Here is a 12889-nt window from a genome sequence, read left to right as displayed (position 1 = left end):
CTAGAATACACCGAGAGAATGGGTTCAGAAAATAGGGATCAATGAAAGACAGCCATCTATGCATATTCGTCTCAGTTTCAGCATCAACTGGTAGATAAAAAAATACACTGATTTTGTAGATTATTTAGGCGCATTTTAGGGTTAAGAAAAGTATGTATGAATCATCAAAGAAAACATGTTTGGAGAGCCTTTATGCACAAAATATATTGATGAATAAAAAATACAGTGGTTTGATTCATCCTGAAAGTTGTCATATTCAAGTTCAAACCACGAAATATAGGAAGGTGGAAAGAAAAGTGTACAATAGTCCTATGAATGTACCCAAACTCACGCTAATCATGGAACTGTGATGACAACGGTCCAGTCGTCATGAACTGTGCGCCAGGCTCCAGGTTTAACCTGCTACGTGTGGTCTGAGTTCCAGAATTATTCAAATAGGCTACATGTCCTAAATTATTGCACAGCGTTAGCCTAATATGATCCACTAATGCTAGTGATCCTCAGGAACAACTTACACGGATGTGACAGAGGAAAGAAAGGTAGATGCAGGGAATGATGCAAAATGTAAGCTTCAAATTTAACATGATACAAATTGTAAAAAAAAAAATCAAACGGAGAAAAGCCCAGGCATTGGCTATAATTAAAACATTCTAAAGCTCATACATAAACTCTGCAGGTTTAGCCCTACAGAAGCCTGTAGCTTGGGTGTCCAAATTTCATCCACCCAAATAATGAGGGCACACAATAAAAATTCTGGGAATAACGGCACAGCTATTTACAGCCTATTTCACTGTCGCTCGTTGAACTTTTTTCTCCAGGGATCATAAGGAAAACTAATCTAAAACAGTTGCTATTTGTATTGACAATCCCCTTCTCCAAACGGATTACTCATTTACCTAGCTCTTATCAAGTTGTAAAATACAGTCCTCATAAAATTGCAAAAATATCTAAAAACCTGTTTTTGCTTTGTCATTATGTGGTATTGTGTTTAGATTGATGAGAAAAACTATTCAATCCATTTTAGAATAAGGCTTTAACGTAACAAAATGTGGAAAAAGTCAAGGGGTCTAAATACTTTCTGAATGCACATAACTTTATTGTTTGCGTCTTTTATTCCCATCTAAAACTAACAGGTGTGAATTTTGCACTGCAGCTAACACTTAGATCTGGTCCATAATGTAGAATAGCCCACCTCAGTTAGAGATCACTGGCAGTGTGAACAGACTGATCTCTCCACAGAGTCAAGCTGCACTTAAAGAGATACCAGTCTGTCTGTGTTAGTATACTCCTCTCTCTCCCCAGCCACCTTTGTTTTTATTTTTACCTTTATTTAACTAGGCAAGTCAGTTAAGAACAAATTCTTATTTACAGTGACGGCCTAGGAATAGTGGGTTAACTGCCTTGTTTGGGGGCAGAACGACAGATTTTTACCTTGTCAGCTCGAGGATTCGACATAGCAACCTTTCAGTTATTGGCCCAATGCTCTAACCACTAGCCTACCTAAATACTTTACAGTTACACATACTGCAAGTCACTCTATGTAAGAGTGTCTTCTAAATAACTAAATAACAACAACTTTTACTCATACATTCAGCATATGTGGCCATGCGGAAATCGAACCCACAACCCTGGTTCTACAAGCACCATTTTCCAACCCAACTGAGCCACATCAATATCAGCAATATAAAGAGTACTACCAACAGAATGTGTTGTGAGAAGCTGGCTTCCTGTTCTGTAGAAAGCCATCAGACTCCCAGAGAGACTCAGGAGAGGCATCCATCCAGTGTTTGTGTGGGAGCCAGAGAAACAAACTAGTGGCTGTTAAAGTCTATGGCTCAGAGTTGAACTGAAGAAAGGGTTCTTGTCAGAATGCCTGTTAGAATGTCTGTTAAAATGCCTATGAAATAAACCTTGTTTTAATCAGTTTTAGCCAAGGAATTCTCCAGGGTAACATCCATTAAAAAATATCCCATGTTGGTCTAACATCCCACTCTGCCCATATGTTTGTAACAGGTAATAACAGGGTTATGAAGGTTTAAAACAGGGTTATAACAAGGTTATGAAGGTTCATGTTCTCCTGGGCTAACTTTTCTCCACTCGTGTACAGGTTCAGACCACATCCGTGAGAAGGACGGTCTGTGGTCGGTGCTGGTGTGGCTGTCAATGATGGCTGCCAGGAAACAGGGCGTGGATGAGATCGTCAAGGACCACTGGGCCAAGCTCGGACGCAACTACTTCTGCAGGTCACTACAGTCGATACTCTGCTATGCAATCAATCAATCAATCAATCAATCAATCAATCAATGGACTGAAAGAAATGTATTGTGAACACAGAATGACACATTGAAGATATCATGCCCTTATCTACTTATCTAATAACAAGCGTCCTTGAATAGACTGACCCCCCCCCCTGAAATGCCTTGGTGTTGCATAAGGTGTCCCCCTCTCCTGCCCTGGATGACTCCGTTATGCACCCCCAATTAGTCTCTTATCTCAGTCCGTCCCCCTGTCCCCACCCCCCTTCTAGCTCTTATTTTAGCTGCTCCCCCAGGAGAGACAGAGAGACTAGTACTGCCAGTGTTCCCCATTGTCCAAATACATAATCCTCAATATTCCCACGTAAATGTTTCTAAACCCTGACACAGACTTCCCACAGCACACAGAGGGAGATGGAGTGGAAATAACCAGCTCAGTCTCAACACAGACCAAACTGTTGGGACTTTGTTTGGGCTTAACTGTGAAGACATTGAACATGAACGAAGTTTTATATAAGGAATTGATCGGTGTCTGTAAATGTCAAGGCTCTAACTTTCTTTAAAGAAGCTTCACAGTTAATTAAGTGTCTTCAAATGTGTTTGTCTCTATGCTTGGGGTTTCAAGGAGTGTTTGTTTGTCTTTACACTGCATATGTGTATGTGTATGTGGTTCGAATCCCCGTGCCGACTAAGTGAAAAATCTGTCGATGTGCCCTTGAGCAAGGCACTTAACCCTGATTGCGCCTATAAGTCGCTCTGGATAAGAGCGTCTGCTAAATGTCTAAAACGTTAATGTAATCTGTGCGCGCGCACCTGTGTTCACACCTGTGTATGTGTGTCCCCAGGTTTGACTATGAGGGTGTGGACCCCAGAGCAGCCTTCTATCTGATGAAGGACTTGGAGCGGGTGATCACAGACAAAGCCTTCCCGAGCCAGAAGTTTGCTGTGGGGAATACCGTCTACAGCGTGGAGCGGGCTGATAACTTTGAGTACGTCGACCCTGTGGACGGAACCGTGGTCCGCAACCAGGTCAGTCTACCTGCCCCACGGCTCTGAGAGGAGGGAAGGAGAGGAGGAGAAGAGGGGAGAGAAGAGGAGGGGAGGAGGGGAGAAGGAAAGGAGGTTTGGTTGTCTATGAGGTCTATATAATTGCTCACTTTATTAGTCAAAAAGTCGGCACATATTCCTCTTCCCTCTATCCGTCTCTCTTCCCTCTCTCCTACTCCTCTCTGCTCCACACCACCCAGAGTGCATGTGCCCAGAGTGGGGTTCCATGTTTGGGCATGGCTGTCTCTATCCCTCCTCCTAAGCCAGTAAACACACACATACAGTAGAGCACTGCTTTGCACCAGTACTGAGAGACAGAAACAGGGCAGCTAGACAGGCAGAGATAGAGTAGTGGTGTGATATACAACCTCTGGTTAGGAACGGTTGGCCTACTGTTGATGTTGAACATACTTTTGAGTGGTAAACACTTACTTCAATGGTGTGAGGGCCCCGCTGGTCACAGTCGAGTCCTGCGTGTTTTTCAGCAGCAAAGCTATTCAGCACATTAGACCATATGTCTATGGCATTGGTTCTGGTGACATGTTGAGTCAAGAGAAGACTCCCAAAGTTGTAGGTGGGTCACAGGGCTAAACGGTTTGGGAACAAGTGATGTGCATAAGGCAGTGATGTCACAGTGGCTGATGTTTTGGCTTGGCCTTCATTCTGATTGGTAGACTTGGTATAGTCTGGGGTTTGTAATGTCATTGGTGGAGGCAGATATGTCTCGGCTGGGGCCTTTATTGTGATTGGTGGAAAGACTGATGAATCGGAAGTCTGTGTCAGCCATCCACACACACCTCAGTAAAGACGATGAGTGTTGAAGACAGTCTACTGTTGTTGAATGTAAACACAGACACAGACACACACACCACTGCCCCCCCCCCCCCCCCACCCCCCATCATATCCTTGTCTGTGAAGTTTACCCTGCGGACTACCTCGTTCTGTCCTGGAATGTGTGGATACTAGCCTGGCATCGACATTTCTCAGCCTCCAGCCCCAGCTCATACGACACACACAGACAAACAGAGACAAAATAATGACTCGTAAAATCCTGATGGCCACCCATTGGTGTCAGGAGTCTTGGTCTGGGATGTATGGATGGCATAAGAGATGGAAGCGTGTGTGTCTGTGTGTGTGTGTGTGTGTGTGTGTGTGTGTGTGTGTGTGTGTGTGTGTGTGTGTGTGTGTGTGTGTGTGTGTGTGTGTATGCGCTCGCGCGTGTGTGTTTAGCTGTACGTTTGTGTATGTGTGTGTGCGTGTGTGTTTTCAGTCAGTCACAGTCCCAAATCGGGCCTGTGACAGTAGCAGGATCAAACCTGGGCCATCCTTCACTGTCACCGTGAGCTCACAGTGCTCCACAGAGGCACAACGATTACAGCTTATAAGTCAGTCAATCAAAAGTGTGACATTCCCCCTCCCCCCTCCCCCAGTAAACCCTGCTCCCCCTTGTCCATGTTATGACATGATACATTCCACATAGACACAGGGTTGTGTCAGCTGTTGTCTCTCCCCTCTGCCTGTCTGCCTGTGAGAGGGAGGGCGGTGTCAGCTGTCCCGCACATACATGTGTACGCACACATACACACACAAGCATATTTACACACACACACACACCAGAGTATACATACATTCTTAAAACAGAGACACAAGCTCCCAAATGTTCACACATACAGAGATACTGTACACATGCTGTGCACATACAAACAAACACACATGCACACACACATGCAGACTGGCTGTGATGACATGTCGAGGGAAGAGCTATGAGTGGGTTGCCTCTGTAGCCTGCTACTGAATTCTTACCACATAGACAGATTACACACATACTATTGTACATTGACCCTCTCTCTCCTGACACAAACGAACAACTACATGTACACAAACACAGATAGGGTTGCACTGTAGGTAAGCACGCACACACACACACACACACACACACACACACACACACACACACACACACACACACACACACACACACAGCAGGGTCAATTCTTACCTTTACTCATATGACTACAGCGGCATCTAGTGGATGTCATTTGATACTGCATTAAACAACCCTGACTCTCCTCTGTCTCACTGCCTCTGGACTGTCTGGCTACCGGTCTCAAATCAAATCAAATCAAACGTTATTTGTCACATGCGCCAAATACAACAAGTGTAGACTTTACCGTGAAATGCTTACTTACAAGCCCTTAACCAACAGTGCAGTTGCCTCTGATCGGTCTGTCTACCTGTCTCACTGCCTCTGATCGGTCTGTCTACCTGTCTCAATGCCTCTGGTCTGTCTGTCTACCTGTCTCAATGCCTCTGGTCTGTCTGTCTTCCTGTCTCACTGCCGCTGATCTGTCTGTCTCACTGCCACTGGTCTGGCTGTCTTCCTGTCTCACTGCCGCTGATCTGTCTGTCTACCTGTCTCAAGGCCTCTGGTCTGTCTGTCTCTGTCTCACTACCGCTGGTCTGTCTGTCTTCCTGTCTCACTGCCTCTGGACTGTCTGTCTACCTGTCTCAATGCCTCTGGTCTGTCTGTCTACCTGTCTCAATGCCTCTGGTCTCTCTGTCTCTCTTTCTCACTGCCACTGGTCTGTCTGTCTCTCTTTCTCACTGCCACTGGTCTGTCTTCCTGTCTCACTGTCTCAGGTCTGTCTGTCTACCTGTTTCACTGCCTCTGGTCTGTCTACCTGTCTCACTGCCTCTGGTCTGTCTGTCTGTCTATCTGTCTCACTGCTGCTGGTCTGTCTGTCTCACTGTCTCTGGTCTGTCTGTCTACCTGTCTCACTGCCTCTGGTCTGTCTGTCTCTCTATTTCACTGCCTCTGGTCTGTCTATTTACAGGGTCTGCGGATCGTCTTCACTGATGCATCCCGTCTGGTCTTCCGTCTGAGTGGGAGTGGGGGAGGGGCCGGGGCCACGGTCCGGATCTATGCAGAGAGCTTAGAGAGAGACCCAGAGAGACAAAACAGAGAAACTCAGGTAGGGAGTTTACACTGGAATCCATTATGATAGGTACTATAACATTACAGTGTGTGCGTGTGTGTGTGTGTGTGTGTGTGTGTGCGCACGTGAATGTGTTAATGTTTGTGTGTTTGTTTCCGACAACTCAGCAATGGCAATAAGAGGGTCTTTCTGTTTTTTTCTGTATTTACAAGCTTACAGGCCCATGAACTAAGGAGAGGATCTAGAGTCTTAGAAAAAAAGGTGCTAAGTAGAACCATATATGATTCTTCGGTTTGTCCCAATAGGGGAACCCTTTTTGCAGATTTTAGCTAGAACCTTCTATGTAGGGTTCTTCATAGAACCCCCTGTAAATTGTTCTGCCTAGAACCCTCTATAAAAAGGTTCTACCAAGAACCGTTTTTATCTTTGAAGGGTTGATCCTAGAACCCTTTATTAACGGTTCCACCAGCCTTATTAGCCTTTAAAATGAAACTCTTTATGACAATACATTACATACTGTATATCATAAGGCCTTTCTTTGAGGGCCTAGTTATACCATAACACAGTGGTTTGACAGGGGGGCGCCCCCCCAAATAAAATGTAACTCAGTCCAGCTTTCAACTTTACTCTTGAAAGTTGTAATAGCAGAATACACAAGGTGCAATTTGAAATTGGGTAGTGCATCATCAGTTCCTCTTGTTATGTCAGTCATTGCATACCATAGAGAGCTATTTATAACTTGTCAGAAATGTCCAGATCAACTAGTCCAATGTTTTTTAGCCAATAGATTTAGTTGTAATGAGTCACTCAAATATCACACGAATACACATTAGACATGGCAAATTGTATAGAATTGCAAGAAAATTTGCTTTAAAACAGCAACATTGTCTCTGCACCCCATGACAAAATGTGTCAAATTGCAGGAAATAAGCTTTAAGCCTGCTCAATGTTTTTTTCCACCAACAAGAGAGGGTGTGAACAGTCTTTCTCATGTACAGTGCTTGTGCCCATAGAAATAGACGTGGCGCGTGCACCCCGGAATATTACCCAATGCTGGAAGTGGGACCTAAATGAAAAAGTTTGAGAACCCCTGCCCTAACACAGTGCTGTTAAGAAACTCCTGGTTTACAGGCCACACCAGGGGCCTCATTTAAAAAAATATTAGATTTATACTCGAACTTAGTCTCAAGAATTTCCGACGGTTTGCTTATGTTCGATTCATTAAAGATACTGAGCATAATAAACCTTGCTTACGCAGGTTCTGAGAAGCCCATTTGTAACTTACGCACCTGTGATCTATAAATCTCAAATTAACGGCACCTGATTGTGCCTTACAATCAGCGATTTCCCCTTATAGAATGTTAGCACAAATGAGGGTTTAGTCAGGAATAGCCATGGACCAAAAGAGAAAAGCAAACTTTTTGGAAGACGAGATCACGGCGATGGTAGAGGAGATTGAAGACAGGCAACACGTATTAGTCGGTGGACTAAATGGTGGGTTGACAAACAAAGCCAAACAGGTAGTTTGGGAGCGTGTTGCCGCTGCAGTGAACGAGGTGGAGCAGCAAGACAGAACTGTGGCTGGTGTGAAAAAGAAATGGTCTGACCTTAAACTGCAAGAGGAAAAAAAGAATATCCCTACATAACCAGCAGGAAAATCACTTACGTCAAGTCTAGACTTTGCGTAGAGATAAGATCATTTCCAAGTCAAAGTAAGGTTTTATAAATAACTACTTAAACGTGGTTTTGTGTGTAAGTTACACTTAAGATCGAAATTGATCGTAAGTCCGTTTTATAAATGAGGCCCCTGACCTGCAAGTCACATGATGGCTTGCAAAATGATGTGTAATTCCTTTTGGAATCCAGCCAGAGCGAGGATATCCAACAATTTGAACTTTTAATCACCTGCAATCAGAATTTTGATTAATGTGACTACCTAAGTCATCTAAACTGGAACAACCATCTCAGTAACGAGTGCAATAAGTCCAATTACTAACATATTGTATTAGTTTAGAAAAATGATGTTATTCATCTTTGTGTAGAATAGGATTAATCAACATGCATGCAAAAACACATATAGTAGAAAGCTGTCACTGGTGTCGTAGGGTAGAGACCAAGACGCAGCGGGAAAATGTACACTCATCTTTTTTATTTGGTGAAGAAGGAAAACAAACGTATACAAAACAAAACGAACTTGACAGTCTCGTCAGGCAAACAAGAACAATCTCCCACAAAAACCCATGAAAAACAAACTCCTAATTGTAGGACCCTCAATCAGAGGCAACAATAACCAGCTGCCTCCAATTGAAGGTCCAAACCCAATTAACTAAACATAGAACTACAAAAGACTAGATAGAACATAGAAATATACTAACATAGAACAATGACTAACAAACCCCGGACTAATAAATCAAATACCCCTCTACCTAAACACACACACACACACACACACACACACACACACACACCCCCCCAAAGGTGCAGACCCCGGATGCACCTCACACACAAAAAACAAAACAAAATCCCAAAACTAAAGGGAGGGAGGCAGTCCTGTGCTACACCCCCCCCCTCCCCAAACCTCCTACAGTGGAGGTGGCTTAGGCTCAGGCCTTAATCCCCTACCTGACCAAACCACCCCCACTGCGTACCTTTGCCAGAGGCTAGTCACTGAAGACCCTGGACTGTCCTCTGGGAGCTCCGGGCTGTAGGCCGACCCTGGGAGCCCCGGGCTGTAGGCCGACTCTCCTGGTTCCGGACGCTTGGGACGAGGCACTGTCGCCGGATGCTCGGGACGAGGCACTGTCGCCGGACGCTCGGGACGAGGCACTGTCGCCGGACGCTCGGGACGAGGCACTGTCGCCGGACGCTCGGGACGAGGCACTGTCGCCGGACGCTCGGGACGAGGCACTGTCGCCGGACGCTCGGGACTGGGCTGACGCACTGAAAGCCTGATGCATGGGGCTGGTAGTGGTGGTACCAGACTGGGGACACGCACCTCAGGGCTAGTGCGGGGAGCAGGAACAGGACGAGTTGGACTGGACTGACGCACTGGAAGCCTGGTGCGGGTTTAGGAAACGCCAGAATACGCACCTCAGGGTCAGCACGAGAAGCAGGAACTGGATACACCGGGACATGGGTAAACACTGGAGGTCTGGAGCGCACCTCCTGCACAACCCGTCCTGGCTGGCTGGAAATAGCAGCCCTGCACAAGCAGAGTGCTGGTACGGGGCGAACTGTGCTGTGCAGAGGCCTGATGGTTGCCGTGCGTAGAACATGCGTAGGGTAGCCTGGGCCTAGGAGACGCACAGGCTGGATGCCTACTCTAGCACGGCACTTGCGAGGGGCTGGGATCGCTCACACCAGAGTGTGCGTGCGCATGGGCGAGATCGTGCGCACTACCACATACTCCGGCGCTCTCCTCTCCAAATGCTTCCCATAATAAGCACGGGGAGCTGGCTTAGGGCTCACCCTTGGCCCAGCCAAACTACTCGTGTGTCCCCCCCCCAAAAAAATATTGGGGGTGCCTCTCGTGCTTCCCCATCGGCGCGTACATAGCTTCATACCGGCGCCGCACCGCCTTGGCTGCCTCTATCTCCTCCGGTGGGCGACGATATTCCCCAGCCTGGTGCCATGATCCAGCCCCGTCCAGAATTTCCTCCCATGTCCATGATTCCTCTGGGCTCTGTTGCTGCTCCCTCCTCCGCTGCTTGGTCCGTGTTTGGTGGGAGATTCTGTCACAGGTGTCGTAGGGTAGAGACCAAGACGCAGCGGGAAAATGTACACTCATCATGTACACTCATCTTTTTTTATTTGGTGAAGAAGGAAAACACATAAACGTATACAAACCAAACTTGTCAGGCAAACAGCTAAACAAGAACAATCTCCCACAAAACCCATGAAAAACAAACTCCTAATTATAGGACCCTCAATCAGAGGCAACAATAACCAGCTGCCTCCAATTGAAGGTCCAAACCCAATTAACTAAACATAGAACTACAAAAGACTAGATAGAACATAGAAATATACTAACATAGAACAATGACTAACAAACCCCGGACTAATAAATCAAATACCCCTCTACCTAAACACATACACAAAACACACCCTGAACCACATAAAACAAACACCCCCTACCACGTCCTGACCGAACTACAATAACAAATAACCCCTATACTGGTCAGGACGTGACAAAAGCACACTAGAAAGAGGTGGAAGGGAAGCGCTACTAAGGTACACAATAGTACATTTTGGTAGACAGAAGGTGATCTTTGGTAAAAGGGGTAAATTGGTCATCAAAAAGAAAGGAGGACCAAGGCACTCTTCATATAATTAATTAAAATGCCTTTATTAGTATGGCATGTTCAATAGAAACAAAGTATTATAAATCCGACGCATTTCAGCTGCATGGCCTTCGTCAGGGAGTACAAAAAATAATAATACAATGTCCTCTTTTGAACAGCTTTTCCAATTAGCCCTAATTAGAAGAGGGAGTGGTTACAAAATTGATTGGACACACCTAGTGAGCAACACTATACACATTAAAAAGTGAAATACTGTAGCTATGTTATCATAAAAATACAACTCCAAGCTAGAAGTATCAGGACACTTAGAAAGGTAGTTCTAACCTTAACTATGACTGGGAGAAGTGTCAAGAGTAAGAACGCAATATATTCCATAGTACACTAGAACACAGCAAAACATGAACAACAACAGTCTAAACACAGCTGAGGGCAATTGAGCAAAATGTCCACTAGATGACAGCAAATGGACCCATCACAACCCTACAGGAAGGGTGAGAAATCCATATCTTCATTTAAACCAGGGTATTTAGTGGCCTGTAGTTTGTAAATCCAAAAACTTTCCCTTTGGTTTAACTTTTTAAGACAGTCCCCTTTTCTAATAGAGGCCGGAATATGATCAATACCCATAGCTTGTAGGGAGGCAGGCTGGCCATGGTGTAAGGACTTGTAGTGCCTTGCCATGTGGTAGTCTTCATTGCCTACCCGTATGGCGTACTTGTGTTCCGCTAAGTGGTCTTGAAGGCATCTCTTTGTCCGTCCAATGTAGAACACCTTGCACTGTGGACATTCCAATCTATTGATGACATGAGTGGTTTTGCAGTTAATGAAATGCTTGACTTAATACTCCATTTTGGAAGCTGTGTCAACAAAATACTTCTTCTGTGCAATATTTCTGCAATGGTTACATTTGAAAGAGCCCTTGGGTTTGTGGTCAAGCCAAGTTTTTTGAGAGTCACCCGGAAGATAACTGTGGACTAATTTGTCATTTAGGGTAGGACATCTCTTAAAGCTTATGACTGGTGGCTTAGGAAAGACTTGGCGGAGTAGCGTATCACTTTGGATGATTCCCCAATTATTTTTAATGATTTTTTTTAATGTTCTCTGTTTCAGTGCTGTATTTTGTAAGAAAATACACTCTCTCTGATGTATCACGAGGCACTCCCCTTCGCAACAAGTTCTCTCTGTCAAGTAATCCAGCCCTTATGCTGCAATAGAGCATGCTGGGAAATATGATACTGATGGGCTTGGTTTTTATAGTTTGACTCTAAACACAGTACAAATTACACAATCACACTCAAGTCTGGTTGTTAACACCAACATTGGGATTCTTTTTAACTCCTTTATCAACACTAGAAATGTTACACAAAAACAAACACTAGGTAACACTGGACAATTTGCCACAACTGTCAGTAAGAGTGTCCATGATTGAGTCTTTGTATGTAGAGAAGGAGATAAATCTGTCTAGTTTGAGTGTTTTTTGCAGCTCATTCCAGTCACTAGCTGCAGCGAACTGAAAAGAGGAGCGACCCAGGGATGTGTGCGCTTTGGGGACCTTTAACAGAATATAACTGGCAGAATGGTTGTTGTATGTGGAGGATGAGGGTTGGAGTAGATATCTCAGATAGGGAGCAGTGAGGCCCAAGAGGGTTTTATAAATAAGCATCAACCAGTGGCATAGAAAGCTTGTTGGACACTAAGAAAGCTTTGTTGTGGAGGGGAGGGGCCAGCTGGGTATAAGACTGTATCATCTGCATATGAATGGATGAGAGAGCTTCCTACTACCTGAGCTATGTTGCTGATGTAAATTGAGAAGAGCGTGGGGCCTAGGATCGAGCCTTGGGGTAATCCCTTGGTGACAGGCAGTCAGAGAGGTAGTTAGCAAACCAGACCAAAGACCCCTCAGAGACACCAATACTCCTTCTTGTCTCCTTGTCTTCCAAATAATTATTTTTGCCTTCCAAACAATCATGAAAGAACACTTTAAAAAATTGTTATTCTGTTGAAAAACGTTCTGGGTAGAACTCTTTGCCTGACAAAGAACCTGTGTCTTCCAAAAGAGTTGTTCAGATGAAAACGGTTCTTGGTAGAACCCTTACTGTCCGCAAAGAACACTTTTGGAAAAGGGTATAGAACATTGTAATTTTCTTTTTATCTATTTACTTTATTTTTTAACCACAAGGACAATGGCATTGTCAACAATAGGGGCATGGTTCACAATGGTCACCAGAAGATGTCTTGATTGCGTATATCTTCACACCCCAGAGTTAATAATACTTGGTGGAAGCACCTTTGGCAGTGAACATGATGTGGCCACCACAATACTTGAAAATACAGAGGATAAACAACCTTG

The 12889-nt window shown here is 44.8% G+C and overlaps 1 protein-coding gene across 1 annotated transcript in view; it reads left to right on the top strand.

Annotated features, from left to right (window-relative positions):
* pgm5 (phosphoglucomutase 5) overlaps positions 1-12889 on the top strand; it is a 49133-nt gene that overhangs the window by 33556 nt on the left and 2688 nt on the right. The window contains exons 8-10 of the mRNA XM_014171055.2: positions 2108-2243; positions 3101-3284; positions 6137-6274. Of these exons, the coding sequence (XP_014026530.1) occupies positions 2108-2243; positions 3101-3284; positions 6137-6274 (458 nt within the window). The remainder of the gene's footprint in view (positions 1-2107; positions 2244-3100; positions 3285-6136; positions 6275-12889) is intronic.

The sequence above is a fragment of the Salmo salar genome, chromosome ssa24, assembly GCF_905237065.1.
Source record: "Salmo salar chromosome ssa24, Ssal_v3.1, whole genome shotgun sequence".
NCBI lineage: Eukaryota > Metazoa > Chordata > Actinopteri > Salmoniformes > Salmonidae > Salmo > Salmo salar.
This window is presented reverse-complemented; position numbering and strand designations above follow the sequence as displayed.